This window comes from Oratosquilla oratoria, chromosome 9 (assembly GCF_046742065.1).
Source record: "Oratosquilla oratoria isolate Oo_2021 chromosome 9, ASM4674206v1, whole genome shotgun sequence".
NCBI classification, from domain to species: Eukaryota; Metazoa; Arthropoda; class Malacostraca; order Stomatopoda; family Squillidae; genus Oratosquilla; species Oratosquilla oratoria.
In genome coordinates, this window is record NC_134785.1 from 80,940,358 (window position 1) to 80,958,911 (window position 18,554).

Below are 18,554 nucleotides of genomic sequence, written 5' to 3' on the forward strand. Positions count from 1 at the left end.
AGAGATCTATATAAAGTACAGGAATGGAGTAGGAAGTGGGAGATGGAGTTCAATACAAAGAAGTGCAGTATAATGGAATTTGGAAAAAGCAAAAACAGAATAACAGGATCATATAATTTGGTAGAAGAAGGGATAAAAAAAGTAGAAAATGAGAAGGACCTGGGAGTCATTGTTATGAATAATATGTCACCTGAGAAACATATAAATAAGATTTTTGGAGAAACCTATAATTTAATAAGAACAATCAAAGTTGCATTCACATACCTGGATGAAGAAATGGTGAAGAAAATCCTAATCACCCTGATAAGACCAAGATTGGAATATGCAGCAACGATATGGTCACCAAGTACAAAAAAATGTATAAAAAAACTTGAAAGAATACAAAGAGCAATTACAAAATTGGCACCAACACTCTCAAAACTATCATATGAAGAGAGACTAGAAAAACTTGAACTACAGACACTAGAGCAAAGAAGAGAGAGAGGAGATTTGATAGCTATTTACAGAATCATGAAAGGCATAGCAATTACTAATAGAGAGAATCTGATAAAATGGGATGACAGAAATACAAGAGGACACGGAAAGAAAATAAAAAAAGACAGCTATAGAAGAGATTTGAAAAAGAACAGCTTTCCTCACAGAGTAATAGACAGTTGGAACAAGTTAGATGAGAAAGTGGTGTGTGCAAAAACAATACATGAATTTAAAAATAGTTTAGATAAAATGAGATATGAAGACGGGACCCCACGAGCATAGCTCCCCTTCCCGTAAAATACAATTAGGTAAATACAACTAGGTAAATACACACACACACACACACACACCCTTTCACCGAATGGACGGTGAGAATTGGTGTTCCAAAGAAAAAGGAAAAACTACGTGGATCTCAACATCCAGGAAGTGCCTTTTTGTATTTATAGGGAAGGGGAGTGCTCGTGGAATAGTGGGGAAGTGATAGGGAAGGGATATTGAGGGAAATGAGGAAGAGAATGACATGGTCCAGGAAGCTAGGAGAAATGTAAACAAGAGATGAACTGAAGACGATGACTTTGGAGAGGACGGAATCAACAAAAATGTAAAGATTAGAAGTATAGATAAGAGCAATACAGTAGAAGGTGATGAGAATATTTTCCAGGGATTTAAAGAGGGTGTGGGGGATGATCGAGCACTGGGAGCTTAGGTTCGGTCACGTTAACAACATTGTGCAGAGGGTTGAAAATTTGGAAGAACTAGAGAAGGCGAACAAAAACTTAACTAAGGAAATTAAAGAATTAAAAAAACAGTTAAAAGAAGTAAAAGAGGAGAATAAAGTCTTAAAGGAGAATAGTAAGGACAACAAAGAGGGTTGGAAAAAAATCCAAGAAAACAGTAAAGTTGCATTTACTGACATAATCAAACAACAAATGAAAGAACAAACTGAAGACTCAGTTATTAAAGTGATGAGACAGAAGGAGAATATAGTAAGAGACTTAGCAGATAGAAAGAAATGTATAATTATATTAGGAATGGAAGAGAAACATAACCCAGATAGAACCACAAGAATCAAAGAGGAAAATGAAAAAGTAAGAAATTTACTAGAATTAGTTCAGGAAGATGAGCCAGAAATCATGAAACAAATCGAAGAGAAATTCAGGCTCGGGAAATATAGTACAGACAAGACCAGACCAATTACGATTAAATTCAGGTCACAAACGACAGCAGAGAATATCTTATCCAAAACGGGGAAACTAGCAACAAGTGAAAAATATAAAAAGGTATGGATTAAAAGGGAAATGAATAAAGAGGAAAGAGAGGAGGAAATAAGGAAAAGACATGAAGCTAAGAAAAAAAACGAGACCAGAACGGAGACAGAAAAACAAGAATTCTACTGGAGAGTAGTGAATATGAAAATGAAGAAATGGAAAATAACAGAGAGAAACACAAAAGAAACAGAGAATACAATGGAAATAACAGAAAGTTAAGAGTATCCTACACAAATATAGATGGATTAATAACAGGACTGAATGAATTGAACAAATATCTGAAAGAAAAAGGTCCGGACATAATGGGAATTGTTGAGACAAAATTAAAAGGTCCACTACCACCCAACAGCATAGGACACAATGCATATAATTATTGGATTAGAAACAGAGAGATAAAACAAGGGGGTGGAGTTATGTTCCTGACTAAGAAGGATATAAACGTGAAGAGTGTCACATATGGGAAGAATAGAGTAGAGATGATTATGATAGAAGTAGAAGATAGAGATAAGAAGAGCAGAAAGTTTGTAATAAACTACATGCCCCCAAAAACAGCCTCGTGGGAAGAGAATGAACATAAAAGCATGTTAGAAGACACAAGAATAACACTAAACGAGATAATGGAAGATGGAGGAAGAATAGTTATGATGGGCGACTATAATTGCAAAGAAATATGCTGGGAAGAGATGACCGTAAAGGGTGGAGAAGACTCATGGGGAAGTGTTCTACTTGAGATGATTATTGACCACACAATGACACAATGGATCCAAGAGAACACTAGGTATAGAAATGAAGAAGAACCATCGAGACTAGACCTAATAATCACATTAGAACCTAAAATAGTGGAAAAGATAGAATACCAGGCACCAATAAGCAAAAGTGACCACATATTGATAGAACTAGAACTAAATGAGAAAAAATACATGAAAATAAATGAACAATATAGAAAAGGAAGATTGATGTACGGAAAAACAAATTTTGATAAAATAAGAGAATTCTTCCAAAATGAAAACTGGGAAAGAATACACAAAGAAGATACAACAGTAGAAGAGAAATGGAATATTTGGACAAAAATCTATAAAAAAGGAGTAGAAAAGTATGTCCCAAGACAAAAACAAGAAATAGAATATGTAAAGTGCTGGTACAATAAAAGTTGTAGGGAGATAAAAGACAAAAGAGACAAAGCTTGGACCAAATGGAAGAAAAACAAAAGACCAGAAAAATGGAAAATATATACTTGTTATAGAAATGAATATGTACAAGCGTGCAGAGAGGAAAAGAGAAAATATGAAAAAGATGTCATAAAATGTAAAGATCAACCAAAACTATTCTACAGATTTGTAAACAACAAACTGAAAAACAAACAAGATTTGGAGAAATTAAGACAAGGAGGAGTTGAATACACAGAGGAAATTGAAATGGCGGAAATTATGAACAAACATTTTAAATCAGTGTTTACAAGGGAGAACATACAACCTGAAGAGATCGAATGGAAAGAAATAGAAGTAACAAAGAATGAAATATTGAAACACTTGAGTAATCTTGAATTCAGAAAATCGCATGGACCAGATGAAATAGCAAACTGGATTTTGAAAGAATGCAGGAATGAACTGGCAGACATAATACATAGCATAATAAACAGTTCCTTGAAAAAAGGTAAAGTTCCAGAAGATTGGAAAAAAGCAAATATAGTACCTATATATAAAGGGGGAAATAAAGAAGACCCTACCAACTATAGGCCAGTCTCTCTAACAAGTACAATAGCAAAAATTTGTGAAAGAATTGTCTAAAATAGATGGGTAAAATATTTAGAAAAAAACAGTGTTAAATCCAAGGGAATTTGGATTCAGACAAGGACAATCATGCGTCACCAATTTAATATGTTTCTATTCAAGGCTAATAGATATAATACAAGAAAGAGATGGATGGGCTGATTGTGCATTTCTAGACCAAAAAAAAACTTTTGACAAAGTACCACATAAGAAGTTGCTCAAGAAATTAGAAACTGAAGGAGGAATACAGGGCAAACTGCTAAATTGGATGGAAGACTTTTTGCAAGAAAGAAAAATGAGAGTGATAAGAGACCAACACTCAAAATGGGATGAAGTAATAAGCGGTGTTCCACAAGGAACAGTTCTGGCCCCAATAATGTTTGCTATATATATTAATGATATGGATGAAGGAATTGAAAGCTATATGAGCTTTGCAGATGATGCAAAACTATTGAAAAAAGTGAACACGGAAGAAGATTGTGAATCACTACAGAGAGATCTAAATAAAGTATGGGAATGGAGTAGGAAGTGGGAGATGGAGTTCAATACAAAGAAGTGTAGTATAATGGAATTTGGAAAAAGTAAAAACAGAATAACAGGATCATATGATTTGGGAGAAGAAGGAATAAATAAAGTAGAAAATGAAAAGGACCTGGGAGTCATTGTTATGAATAATATGTCACCTGAGAAACATATAAATAAGATTTTTGGAGAAACCTATAATTTAATAAGAACAATCAAAGTTGCATTTACATACCTGGATGAAGAAATGGTGAAGAAAATTCTAATCACCCTGATAAGACCAAGATTGGAATATGCAGCAACGATATGGTCACCAAGTACAAAAAAATGTATAAAAAAACTAGAAAGAATACAAAGAGCAATTACAAAATTGGCACCAACACTCTCAAAACTATCATATGAAGAGAGACTAGGAAAACTTGAACTACAGACACTAGAGCAAAGAAGAGAGGAGATTTGATAGCTATTTACAGAATCATGAAAGGCATAGAAATTACTGATAGAATTAATCTGATAAAATGGGATGACAGAAATACAAGAGGACATGGAAAGAAAATAAAAAAAGACAGCTATAGAAGAGACCTGAAAAGGAACAGCTTTCCTCACAGAGTAATTGACAGTTGGAACAAGTTAGATGAGAAAGTGGTGTGTGCAAAAACAATACATGAATTTAAAAATAGTTTAGATAAAATGAGATACGAAAACAGGACACCACGAGCATAGCTCCCCTTCCCGTAAAATACAACTAGGTAAATACACACACACAAGTAAGGAAAATCCAACTAACTACACACCGGTCTCTCTAACAAGCGCAGTAGCTAAAATAAGTGAAAAAGTGATTAAAAGTAGATGGGTTAAACATCTGGAAGAAAAATCTATACTAAACCCAAGCCAATTTGTATTTAGACAAGGAAGATAATTTACAACAAATCTAATCTGCTTCTATTCGAGAATAATAGATATAATAGATGAGAGAGATGGATGGGCAGACTGTGCCTATCTAGATCTACAAAAGACATTTGACAAAGTACCACAAAAAATTAATAATAAATTTAGAATCAATAGGTGGCATTGCAGGTAATTTATTAAAATGGATGGAAGACTTCCTTACTGGGAGAAAAATGAGGGTAGTAATTAGAGAGAAATACTCGAAATGGGAAGAAATGATATGTGGTGTTCCACAAGGGTCAGTACTAGCTCCAATCATGTTTGCAATATACGTAAACGACATGGACTAAGGAGTTGAATGTTATATGAATTTCTTCGCAGATGGTGCAAAAATATTAAATAAAGTATCAACAAATGAGGACAGTGACTTATTACAATCAGACCTGGACACAATCTGGAAATGGACTCAAAAGTGGGAGGTGAACTTTGATATCAAGAAGTGTAGCATAATGGAGTTTGGTAAAAGCAAAAACCAAATTTCAAAAAATTACAAAATTGTTGGGAAAAAAAAAAATGCACTTGGAAAGGGACCTTGGAGTGATAATCAGCAATGACATGACACTGGACAAACATATAAACAAAATAGTAAGTGAAACATACAACCTACTAAGGTCAATGAAAGTTACATTTGAATACTTGGATGAAGAAATGATAAAAAAAATATTTGTCACATTGATTAGACCAAAACTGGAATATGCAGCGACACTATGGACACCCAGTACTAAAAAGAATATAAGGAAACTAGAAAGAATACAGAGAGCAACAACAAAGTTGGCACCAGCTCTTTCCAAATTAACATACGAACAAAGATTATCGAAACTAGAACTACCAACACTAGAGCAAAGAAGAGAAAGAGGTGATCAACTGACTAAATAGAATTATGAAAGGAATGGAAATCCATGACAGAAAAGATTGACTAAAAAATGACAATGTTAAATAAGAGGTCATGAAAAGAAACTCAAAAAGGACAACTATAGAAGAGATAGGAAAAAGAATAGCTTCCCTCACAGAGTGCTGGATATATGGAATATTTTAGATGAAAAAACAGTGTGTGCAAATACTGTTCACGATTTTAAGAATAAACTTGATGCTGAAAGATACAAAAACGTTTCACCACGAGCATAGCTCCCTGTATAATACAGCTAGGTAAATACACACACACACACATACATACACCAGGAAATCAGAGACCAAATGAAATAACCTTGATGGTAGAAAATCCCATGGTCCAGATGGAATTGCAAATTGGATACTGAAAGAATGCATAGAGGAATTGATGGACAAAATATACAATATGATTAAATACTCACTCAAGGAAGGAAAGGTACTACAGGACTGGAAAAATGCAAATATTGTACCAATATGTAAAGAAGGAAACAAGGAAGATCCAAACACCTACAGACTGGTGTCCCTAACAAGCACAGTAGCAAAATTATGTGAAAAAGTTATCAAAAGTAGATGGGTTAAATATCTGGAAGAAAAAACTATACTGAATCCAAATCAATTTGGATTTAAACAAGGAAGATCATGTACAACAAACTTGATCTGCTTCTATTTGAGACTAATAGAAATAATACAAGAAAGGGATGGATGGGCAGACTATGCCTTTCTTGACCTACAAAAAGCATTTGATAAGGTACTACATGAGAAACTAATAAGAAAAATAGAATCAATAGGTGGCATCAGAGGAAAATTATTTGAATGGTTGGAAGACTTCCTGACTGGGAGAAAAATGAGGGTAGTGATTAGAGACAAATACTTGAATTGGGAAGAAATGATAAGTGGTGTCCTGCAAGGTTTAGTATTGGGTCCAATCATGTTTGCCATGTATATATAAATGACATGGATGAAGGAGTGGAGTGTTATATGAATTTCTTCACAGATGATGCGAAAATAATAAAAGTAAGGACAGAGGAGGATCGTGAATCATTACAGTTAGACCTGGACAAAATCTGGAAATGGACTCAAAAGTGGGAAGTGAACTTCAATATCAAGAACTGTAGTATAATGGAGTAAAAATAGAATAAAAAAGAAATTATAAAATTGGTGAAGAAGAAGTAAAAAAAGTGAACTCTGAAAGAGACTTTGGAGTAATAATCAGCAAAGATATGACACCGGACAAACATATCTATGAAATAGTTGGAGAAACCTTCAACCTATTAAGGTCAATGAAAGTGGCATTTGACTACTTGGATGAGAAAATAATTTAAAAAATATTAATTACACTAATAATACCAAAACTGGAGTGAGCAGGAACACTATGGACACCCAGTATTAAAAAGAATATAAAGAAATTAGAAAGAATACAGAGAGCAACAACTCTCTTCAAATTTACTTACGAACAAAGATTGTCCAAATTGGAATTACCAACTCTGGAACAAAGAAGAGAAAGAGGAGATCTGCTGACTATTTATAGAATCATGAAAGGAATGGAAATCCTAGATAGAAATGATTTATTAAAATGGGACAATGGAAAAAAAGAGGACATGAAAAGAAACTCAAAAAGGATAACTATAGAAGAGATCTGAAAAAAAATAGCTTCCCACATAGAGTACTGGATACCTGGAATAAGTTAGATAAAGAAACAATGTGTGCAAACAATATTCAAGATTTTAAGAAGAAACTCGATGCTGAAAGATACAAAGATGGGTCACCATGAGCATAGCTCGCTTCCTGTAGAATACAACTAAGTAAAAACAAATAGGTAAATTCTGAAAGGGACCTAGGAGTAATCATCACCAAAGACATGTCGCCAGATAGACATATAAATAAAATAGTCGGAGAAACATACAATTTGTTGAGATCAATAAAGGTGGCCTTTAAATACCTGGATAAAGAAATCATCAAGAAAATATTACAACACTGATATGGCTAAAACTGGAATATGCAGCACTGATATGGTCACCCAGTACAAAAAAGAACATAAGAAAACTAGAAAGAATACAAAGAGTAATGACAAAGTTGGTACCAACGCTTGCAAACCTAACATATGAACAAAGACTGGTCAAACTGGAATTGCCAACCCTGGAACAAAGAAGAGAACGAGGGGACCTAATAACCAACTACAGAATTATGAAAGGAAAAGAATGCCTCGATGGAGAGGACTTATTAAAGCAGGACAGAGGAAAAACAAGACATGCAATGAAATTCAAAAAGGATAACTACAGAAGAGACCTGAAAAAGAACAGGTTCCCACACAGAGTGAACAAATTGGATGAAGAAATAGTGTGTGCAAACACAATACAAGAATTTAAGAACAAACTTGATCTTGCGAGATACAAAAACGGATAACCACGAGCATAGCTCCCCTTCCCATATAATACAACTTGGTGAATACACACACAAACACACACTCACAATCACATTGTTTGAACTTGGGCTGTATCACTTTCTAAGCTATTCCAAATATTTATACATCTATATGGAAAACTTTATTTCTTCACATCATTTAGAAATATGGTTTTTCTTAATTTGGAAACAATTAAGAAATCACATGTCTGAAGGATGTGAAGAAATAATTAAAATCTAAATATGATAATTGAAATAAAGGATATAGATTAATTTGGAAGTGTATATGAATATGAGGCTAGGTATATAAAAAAGGAGAGTAGGAGATGGGACCTAATGAGCATTGCTTTTCCTGTATACTGCAGTTAGGTTAATACACACCAATCATCAAACTAGTAGTGGGTGGTGGGTCTTTCAAGAGGCCTCAGCTCAGACAGAAGTAATGAATGAAAGTTCTGAATCTGTTTTCAAAAGAGAGCAGTGTTTTAGAGGAAAATGAGGTGAGCAAGAAATTGGGTTTCAGAGATATAAATGTAGAAGCAAGGGAAGTGATCAATCTTTTGGAACATTGGATGTGAGAAAATCTTCAGGATCTGATGAGATCTCAAATTGGATATCTAAAGAATGTAGGGAAGAACTGGTGTACAAGATTCACATTCTAATTTTATATTCATTAAAATAAGGCATAGTGCTGCATGATAGGAGAAAGGCTGATGTGGTACCAATTCACAAAGGTGGATGTAAGGAGAAGCCACTAAATTATAGGCCAGTATCAGCCTTATCCTCCACCTCTTTCTCATAGCACCCTCAATGTTCCTTGTCTTATTTCTCTTCCATCTACCATCCACCTTTTTCCTCCAAATTTCATTCTTTTCTATGTTCTAATTCTTTCATTCTTGGCTCATGTGTGACCTTTCTCACAACTATGTTGTCTCTCCCATATGGTCTTTTTATGTTTATTTCCAGTCTTAGCACCTTCAGTGACCATTTTCTCATATTCTGCTTTCACTTCCTCTTATTCTTTGTTTCTCTTTTTCTCACTCTTTCATTATCTGTTCCCTTTTATCATTACATTTTTTCCAACAACTAACCTACAACCTCACAGAACTTTTGAGGTGCTCTCTGTTCTGCTTAAGAAACAGTGTTATGTTCACATACTATATACTATGGTACATTCACTTTGTATACCTAAGTCTTGCTTGTTTCCAGGTTGGCACATTGAAACTGCCAGTGAGACATCGAGGAGTCGCAGCTTCAACTGTCGCCTCCTGGTCAAGCCTCCGGATGACCAGGAAGAGACTATGGAAGAGAAGCAACAGCGGATATCCCAGTATGAGAATATGCAGGTAGGTAAGGTCTCTTTAGAAGAGATTGTTATGATCCTTCAAATTTTCTCAGGTTTGAGTCCCATCATGTTTCTCCTCATTGTCCTGATATTGGGTGAGGTGGAGACTCTAGTTGCCTTCTTTGGTGATGTATTTCTACTTGTGAACCTCATCTCATGGTAACACTTATTATTTTATCTTCCCGATGTTCATCTGCAAATAGTTTTGTTTTGTTGTGTTTGTTTGTATTCTCAGAAGCTATTTTGGATTTTGAGCAGTTCTTCAATTTAGCTGCCAGAGGGATTGATTCCTTACTTCATGATTTAAAAGACCCAGACAGTAAAAGTTCTTTTTTAAGTGACTGCATTTCATGACCAATTTTGAAGATGCTCTAATAAGATCCCATTATTCATGCTGATAAAACACTAAGAAGACATTAACAAGATATATAATGTTTAATAATTTGAATGTAATGTTTAATAACTTGAAGAATGTGAAAAGAGTTCTAGTGTATGAAGGTAGTTGTTTATTTCCTCTCTTTTGTTATTTTGAATAGGATTTGCAGTCCTGCCATATTGTAATAAGTTTTTCAGTATTGATTAATTGATCCTTTGGTATATGTATGTATGTATGTGTGTTCTAATTTCAGATAACTGCTATGCTTCTGCCCTCCATTCCTGGAGAAAAAAGTGAGAGCGAATCTGGTGAAGGTGAGGGACAGTGCCTTATGTGTGTGGCGCGCCGTATGGCTCCCAACGAACGCATCCAGGGAACACCCATTGAACAATTTACTACCAAACTTGATAGCCACGGCAAACTCCTTGCCATTGATAGTACAGGACTATCAACCAAATATAGTCAAGTGATCTCCAAGGTAAGTTTTGTGCTGATGCATTGGTTGCATTCCTTGAATGTTGCAGAGCACTGTGCATTTGATCCACATTTAATGTCACCTCTCCTCAGTCAGTGGATTTCAAATGCAGTAGACAAAATCTGGAGTCAGTCTTGATGGTCAAGTTATGGAAACATAAAGTTTGGTAGAGAGAGAGATTTAAACAAGGCTGTTTATAAATGCAGGGTTAAAGTGTGTGGTAATGGTAACATAGCACCTGGTGAGAAGCCTGTATATCAATCTGGTATCCAGTTTAAAGGTAGTGATGGATGGTTATGGTGGTTCAAAAATTGACAACATAATTATTACTGCTGTTTTTAGTCTAGAAATTACCTGTCCCTCTACCTACCCAAAGTTATGGACAAGTGTATAGCTTTTGTCTTGGCAAGTGCATGTATATCTTCATGAGGCAGCTGAAGAAGGATTAATCCTAGTCTGAACAGGAGACAGTATTGCACTGAAGAAGTCTCTTGTGAGTCAGTCAATCTATTGCCTCTGGTTTCTCATGCAGAAGATCCATGGCCTTCAGGTACTCAGTGACTACCTCTAGGTGGTTCAACAAGTTAGTCAGGGAAGATGTGTTGTTGTCTAGGGATAGCATGGGACATTGTAGTATGATGTATTTTGTGTCCTGTGTGTGGTGGTTGCACCTGGGTCACTTTGAAATTGTGGCCAGGGCTATTCTCTGTTGGTACTCTTGAATACTGGATGGTGTCCAGAGCACAATCATGCCAGTCTCTTACCAGATGTGGGAGGGTCTTTTTCTGTGGAGCTTATGTCTGGGCATTGTTGGTGGAGGTGTCTATAAGTGTTAAAGGGAAGATGTAAGGAGAATAGCAGAATGGAGGAATAGTTGAAGTAACAAGTATTTTTGAAGTGAAGGATCACTTCTTTCTTCAGAAGGAGACTTTATATATGGAATGGATGTAGAATGTGTTTGTTTTGGGTCAACTATCATCTTAATAAGGGGGAAAGGGCCTTTTGGTATATGTACATTAATTTGCATAAAATTAATATTATACTTATGTACATTTTCATACAGTAAAAGATATGATAATATTCAGAATAATAACCACAGAACTTGCATAAATTTGAATTTTTTACACATAAAATGAATGTTATACTTGTACATTTTCATACAATGAAAAATATAATAATTTTCAGAATGATAACCACAGAACTTGCATAAATTTGAATTTTTTACACATAGATTGTAAACTTGACAATAGATTCATCTTGTTTTCATATGAATAGATAGATGTAATTTGGTACTGGTGTAGCTCACCTTGTTGATGTAAATACACTTGTAAAGGTCTTGAATCATAAGAACTGACATGTAATACTGTATATATTTTTCAGGACCTGATAGGAGAAAGACTCACAGACTTGTGTCACAGTGGAGATATTAGTAAAGTGAGTGCGCATCTACGAGAGACGTTGCATAATCACCAAGCCACTTTGCCAGACTATAGACTAAAGGTAAGTTTATCAAGGGTATTTCAACACTCAAACCACATCTATCCCACATTTGCCTAAAATCCATTTATTACCCACCTATCTTAGCACCTCATGGATAGAGGGTTATTCTTGGGCCCAGCCACATTGCTTGAGTTAAGGCAATACAGCAAGAATTATCACCTTTACAGTAGGGTCTGACAGGGCTGGTTTATTCCCACTTTTTTATAATGTGTGCACTGGTGGTACAGTTGGAAGTGTATGGACCTTGTCCCTTCCTAGTTGTGGGTTTGAGTCCTCCACTCCTCTCTGATTCCAAAGAGTGACTGCTACCTAGCCACAACAGTCCAAACACCTCTCTCTCTTCTTTTCTCCAGAGTCGGCTAAACTGGAGTTACTGACTCTGGAGCAAAGAAGAGAGAGAGGTGACCTACTGACCATCTACAGAATCATGAAGGGCACAGAAATACTCGATAGAGAGGACTTGTTAAACTGGGACAAGAGAAGCACAAAAGGACATGGAAAGATAATAAAAAAAACAGCTATAGAAGAGATATGAAGAAAAACAGTTTTCCACATAAAGTGGTGGACACTAGGAACAAATTGGACAATGAAATAGTGCATGCAAAAGCCATTCATGAGTTTAAGAGCAAACTAGACACTGCGAGATACAAAGGCAGGATACTATGAACGTAGCTCCCCTTCCCGCAAAATACAACTAGGTAAATACAACTAAGTAAATACATAAGGGGTGGCTGAGCCAAAGTATACACCCACCCCTCACCCATCCTACAGCCATCCAAAACACATTTGTTATCCATTCCTGTCCCCTGCCCAGCCAGTGCAGCAAGACACAGCACCTTCACGGCAGGGTTCAACAAGTTCTACTATTAATGTAAAAAATATCTTAATGTCAACCCTGTCATATGCCTTCTTCAAATATATTAAAGCCCAAAAGACATTCTAGACCCCCCTCCCAAATTTTAGCATAGCTGCCTTACTACAAAAAGTTTTATCTATGAACATTCTTCCTTTCCAGAACTAACACTATTCTTCCCCAATTATTCCCATTGTTCCCCTCCTAATCTTCTTGGTAAACTCCCTCCCATATCAACTGCACCTACAGACTGGTCCCTCAAAAGATGTTTCATGTATGTATGTATTAATATAATTAGAATTGTTCATGCAAACATTGGTTGTCATGTCTGTTTTGAACCTAGTTAAAGCCCTTGTTAACACAAAAGTAGGTTGAATATGTGCAACAGTTTCTCAGAAATTATATGCCTCAAGTATTTTTTCACAAATTTGTACTCTCATCTTCTTCAGATTGGTAGTGATCGGTGTATTCACATTCAAACTAAGAGTAAGTATTTTCCTGAATCTGGACGTGCTGAAGGAGGATTCATTATGGCCACTCACACTATTATTGGGTGAGTTTTTTATATATCTATTTGTATAGTAACAGTTGTAAAGGTTGACATGTTACAGGTTGTACTGCATACTACCAAAGGCTTTTTCCCCTTTACAAGGGAGGTAGCCAAAAAACAAAGGCATAGAAACCACTCCCACCCATTCTGTCTCCTACATACTCCACTCTGCTCCATCCTCTTCCCTCCCTCTTATCTTGGCACCTCCTGGATGATGGGTCATCCCTGCATTTTGTCCACTGCCCTGGGTCAGAAGAAGTGTCGCAAGACAGAGCACATCCACAGCAAGGCCGCTCCATTAATTGGCAACCCTCCCTCTCCATCCCCTCATGCAGAAAAGGAGAAGATGGGGAGAAATCCTTTCAGGCTGTGTCAATTTATTTCTCATACATACTCCCTCACCCCCCATCCCCCACCCACTCACCCTCATTCATCACAGCATCATCCATATACAACCCTTTTCCATTCACCCCTATCTTCTGTCCTCTTCTGTTCCTCAACTGACATTACCCTCTTTCTCAAAGCCCCTTTTACCCCATCCATTCATCTCATCCTAGGTTGCTCCCTCATATTCACTCCTTCCACCTCTACCTTCCACACCTCTTTTATTAACCTTTCTTCACTCATTATTTCCATGTGTCCAAACCATCCCAATACTTTTTCATCAACCCTATCTCCCAACCCCCTTTCCACCCCTGTTCTCCTCCTCACCTCCTCATTTCTCACTCTATCCAACCTAGTAACCCCTATCATACTTTTCAGGCACCTCTTCTCAAACTCATCTAAACTCCTCTCTTCCTCTCTTATGTTCCATGTTTCTGCCCCATACAGTGCTGTTGGCACAATCACTCTTTCATACAATCTCTTCTTAGCATCACATTACACTTTTTTAGTCCCCCAAGGCATTTACTCGCTTCTCTCAGTCTACATTCTACCTCCACCCCAACTACTCCATTTCTTGCCACATTTGCACCCAAATATCTAAAACTATTCACTTCCTCCAGTCTCTATCTCTTCATACTCACTTCCAGTCTGCTGCCAGTTTCTTCCCTTGTACATCTCATCACCTTACTTTTAGCCACATTTATCTTCAGCCTCATTCTTTCATACACCTTCCCAAACTCTGTCACTAATTTCCTCAACCCCTCCTCTGATCCTGTTACAAGCACAGTGTCATCAGCAAACAACAACTTATTTATCTCCTACTTTTCTCCATTTTCTTTAACCATCTCCAATCCCTGACCCCTTACCCTTGCATTTAACTCTCACCCCACCATCTATGTATAAATTGAACAGCCAGTGTGACATAATACATCCCTGACAAAGTCTCATCTTTACCTCAAACCACTCACTCTCTCCATTTCTAATCCTAACACAAGCTCTACTACTCTCGTAAAAACTCGTGACTGCTCTTAACCTCTTCACTCCGGGGCACATCGCACGTCTGGCAGCATTAGGTGCCCGACGTTTGTTCTCTTTCACCCATGTATTTTGATAACCATAGAAAATTGATGAAGCCAGTTTAGAGAGAATGGAAAATACGTAGGTACGACTACAATAAATATAATCAAGATGCCGACGTCATCATCATCGAGTACCCACTTGCTCCTCATGCCGCCTACGTAGGCATCACCGTATGGAAGTGGTTAATCCCTTCACTCTGGGCCAAAATCTTGCGGGCAGCATTAGCTGCCAAATGTGCGATGTTGCGTCATAATACTCGCATTATGAATAATAAAGTCACTGCTGTATTGCTCGTTCTCTCACCCGTGAATTTTGATAACCATAGAAAATATGATGAAGCCAGTTTACAGAGTATGGGGGTCACGCAGGTACAACTACAATAAAGATAATCAAGACGCCGACATTGGCATCCTCGCGTACCCACTTGCTCCTCATGACGCCTACGTAGGTGTCATCGTATGGAAGGGGTTAACAGCTTTCCTCGTATCCCATATATCTGTAATACCTCCCATAGTGCCTTCCTATCTACCCTGTCATAAGGCTTTTCCAAATCCATAAAAGCCCAAAATACATCTTTACCATTTCCTATAGCTTTCTCACATATCTGTCTTATCACAAAAATCTGATCTACCCAACCCCTACCTGTCCTAAACCCACACTGTTCCTCACCAATTACTCCCTCTGTTCCTCTCCTAATCCTCTCAATCAAGACCCTCCCATAAGCTTTCCCAACTACACTTAACAAACTGATCCCTCTGAAACTACTACACTCACACTTGTCCCCTTTTCCCTTGTAAAGTGGAACTATACAGGCACTACTCCAGTCCTCCGGCACTCTACCCTCTCTTAAACAAACATTAAATAACCTCACCAGCCAGTCCACCATCACTGTACCTCCTTTTTTTGCACATTCTTCATGACATTCATCCAACCCAGGTGCCTTACCTGCTCTCATCATCTTAACATCTGCCTTCATTTCATTCATCTTTCAATATTTCTCCTCCATTTTCCTCACTCATCTCTGTCATTTTCTTTGCACTTCCCACTGCAGCTACCTTTCCCTCCCTATCCTCCTTCACATTTAGCAACTCCCAAAAATACCACCTTCCTCTCACTGTCTTCTCCTCCATTATCATATCTCCATCTGCACCTTTTATCTTTTCTTCTCTATTTGATTCACCTCCTCTTCCTCTCTTAATTTCTTTCCAATTTTTTTTTTATTACTTTCAAAATTTTCTGCCATACCTTTACCCCATTTCACATCTGCTCTCCTCTTTGTCTCCTTTATCTTATGCTTTACTTCTCTTCTCTTTACTTTGTACATCTCGTATGATTCCTTTGTCCTAATTTGTAACCAATCTATGAAAGCCTGCTTCTTCTCTTCTATGCCTTTCTTTGCTTCCTCATCCCACAACTCACTACCCTTCCTTCTATTTCCTCTCATCCTCCTTGTGCCACACACCATCTTTGCACACCTTATGACTCCCTCCTTGAACCATCCCTTTTCCTTCTCCACTCCTAGTTTTACTCTATCCTTCACTCCCTCCCACTCCTCTCTCGGCTTCTTCTTGTACTCCTCCTTTTCTTTCTCATTTAAAGCAGTTCACTCAAAGCACCTCCCTACCTTCTGCCCTTTTTCTCTTTCTCCACCTATCCTCCACTCTCAACTTACCTTCCACAAAAAAATTATCAGATCTTCCCCCACTGAACCAAGAAAAATCTTTTATAGAACATAGATCAGGGTAACACAAAGATGGGTAAAACACACACACACACAAGAGTTCATGGAAAGAAACTCAAAAAGGACAGTTATAGAAGAGACCTTAAAAAACAACAGCTTTCCCCACAGAGTGGTGGATGTATGGAACAAACTGGACGAAATGATAGTGTGTGCAAAAGCCATACACAAATTTAAGAATAATTTAGATACTGTGAGATATAGAGATGGGACACCATGAGCATAGCTCCCCTTCATGTAAGATACAACTAGGTTAGTACATACATACACATACATATACCAAGGCTTTTTCCCCCTTACAAGGGAGGTAGCCAAAAAGGAAAAGGCATAAAATCATTCCCACCCATTCCATCCCTGAATACACTCCACACCTCTCCACCCTCCCTCTTATCTTAGCACCTCCCGGATGATGGGTCATCCCTGCACCTTGTCCACTGCCCTGGGTCAGAAGCAGTGTCACAAGACACAGCACATCCACAGCAAGGCCGCTTCATTAAATCGGCGACCCCCCCCTCTCCGTCCCCCCCATGCATAAATGGAGAAGACTGGGAGAAATCCCTTCGGGCTGTGTCAAATTTTGTTCACACATACTACCTCACCCCCTATCCCCCCACCCATTCCACCTCATGCATCACAACATCATCCATATACAACCATTCTTCATTCACCCCTGTCTTCTGTCCTCTCCCATCCTTCCTCAACAGACATTCCCCTCTTCCCCAAAGCCCCCTTCACCCCATCCATCCACCTCATCCTAGGACGTCCCCTCATGTTCACTCCCTCCACATCTGCCTTCCATACCTCTTTTACTAGTCTTTCTTCACTCATTCTTTCCATGTGTCCAAACCATCCTAATACTCTTTCATCAACCCTATCTCCCAACTCTCTTTCCACCCCCGTTCTTCTCCTCACCTCCTCATTTCTCACTCTATCTAGCCTAGTAACCCCCATCATACTTCTCAGACACCTCATCTCAAACACATTCAAACTCCTTCTCTCTTCCTCTCTTATGTTCCATGTTTCTTCCCCATACAGTGCTGTTGGCACAGCCACTCCTTCATACAGTCTCCTCTTAGCATCCATCCCCAAATGTCTATTCCTCATTACACTCTTCAATCCACCAAGGCATTTACTCGCTTCTCTCAATCTACATTCTACCTCTACCTTCACTCCACCTTTTCCTGCCACATTTGCACCCAAGTATCTAAAACTATCCACTTCTTCCAGTAGCTCTCCCTTAATGCTCACTTCCAGTCTACTGCCACTTTCACCACTTGTACATCTCATCACCTTACTTTTACCCACATTTATCTTTAGCTTTCTTCTATCACATACTCTCCCAAACTCTGTCACCAACTTCCTCAGTCCCTCCTCCGATCCTGCCACAAGCGCAGTGTTGTCAGCAAACAACAGCTGGCTGACCTCCCACTTTTCTCCATTTTCTTTAACCATCTCCAATCCCTGACCCACTACCCTTGCATTTACCTCTCGCACTACCCCATCCATGTATAAGTTGAACAGCCAGGGCGACATAACGCATCCTTCACGAAGTCCCACCTTTACCTCAAACCACTCACTCTCTCCATTTCTAATCCTGACACAAGCTCTACTACTCTCATAAAAACTCTTGACAGCTCCTAGAAGCTTTCCTCCTATCCCATATATCTGCATAACCTCCCACAGTGCCTTTCTGTCTACCCTATCGTAAGCCTTTTCCAGATCCATAAAAGCCAAAAAAAATCCTTCCCCTTTCCTATAGCTTTCTCACATATCTGTCTTACCACAAAGATCTGATCTACACAACCTCTACCCATCCTAAATCCACACTGTTCCTCACCAATTACTCCCTCTGTTCCTCTCCTAATCCTTTCAATCAAGATCCTCCCATAAGCCTTCCCAACTACACTTAACAAGCTAATCCCTCTGAAACTACTACATTTACACTTGTCCCCTTTTCCCTTGTAAAGAGGAACTATACAGGCAC

The 18,554-nt window shown here is 37.9% G+C and overlaps 1 protein-coding gene across 17 annotated transcripts in view; it reads left to right on the forward strand.

Moving 5' to 3' along the window:
* Positions 1 to 18,554, forward strand: part of LOC143028642 (uncharacterized) — a 614,584-nt gene that overhangs the window by 421,624 nt on the left and 174,406 nt on the right. For all 17 annotated transcript variants that reach the window (XM_076191067.1, XM_076191062.1, XM_076191063.1 and 14 more), the window contains 4 exons: positions 9,479 to 9,615; positions 10,244 to 10,468; positions 11,846 to 11,965; positions 13,268 to 13,371. In XM_076191067.1, coding sequence (XP_076047182.1) covers positions 9,479 to 9,615; positions 10,244 to 10,468; positions 11,846 to 11,965; positions 13,268 to 13,371 — 586 coding nt within the window. The remainder of the gene's footprint in view (positions 1 to 9,478; positions 9,616 to 10,243; positions 10,469 to 11,845; positions 11,966 to 13,267; positions 13,372 to 18,554) is intronic.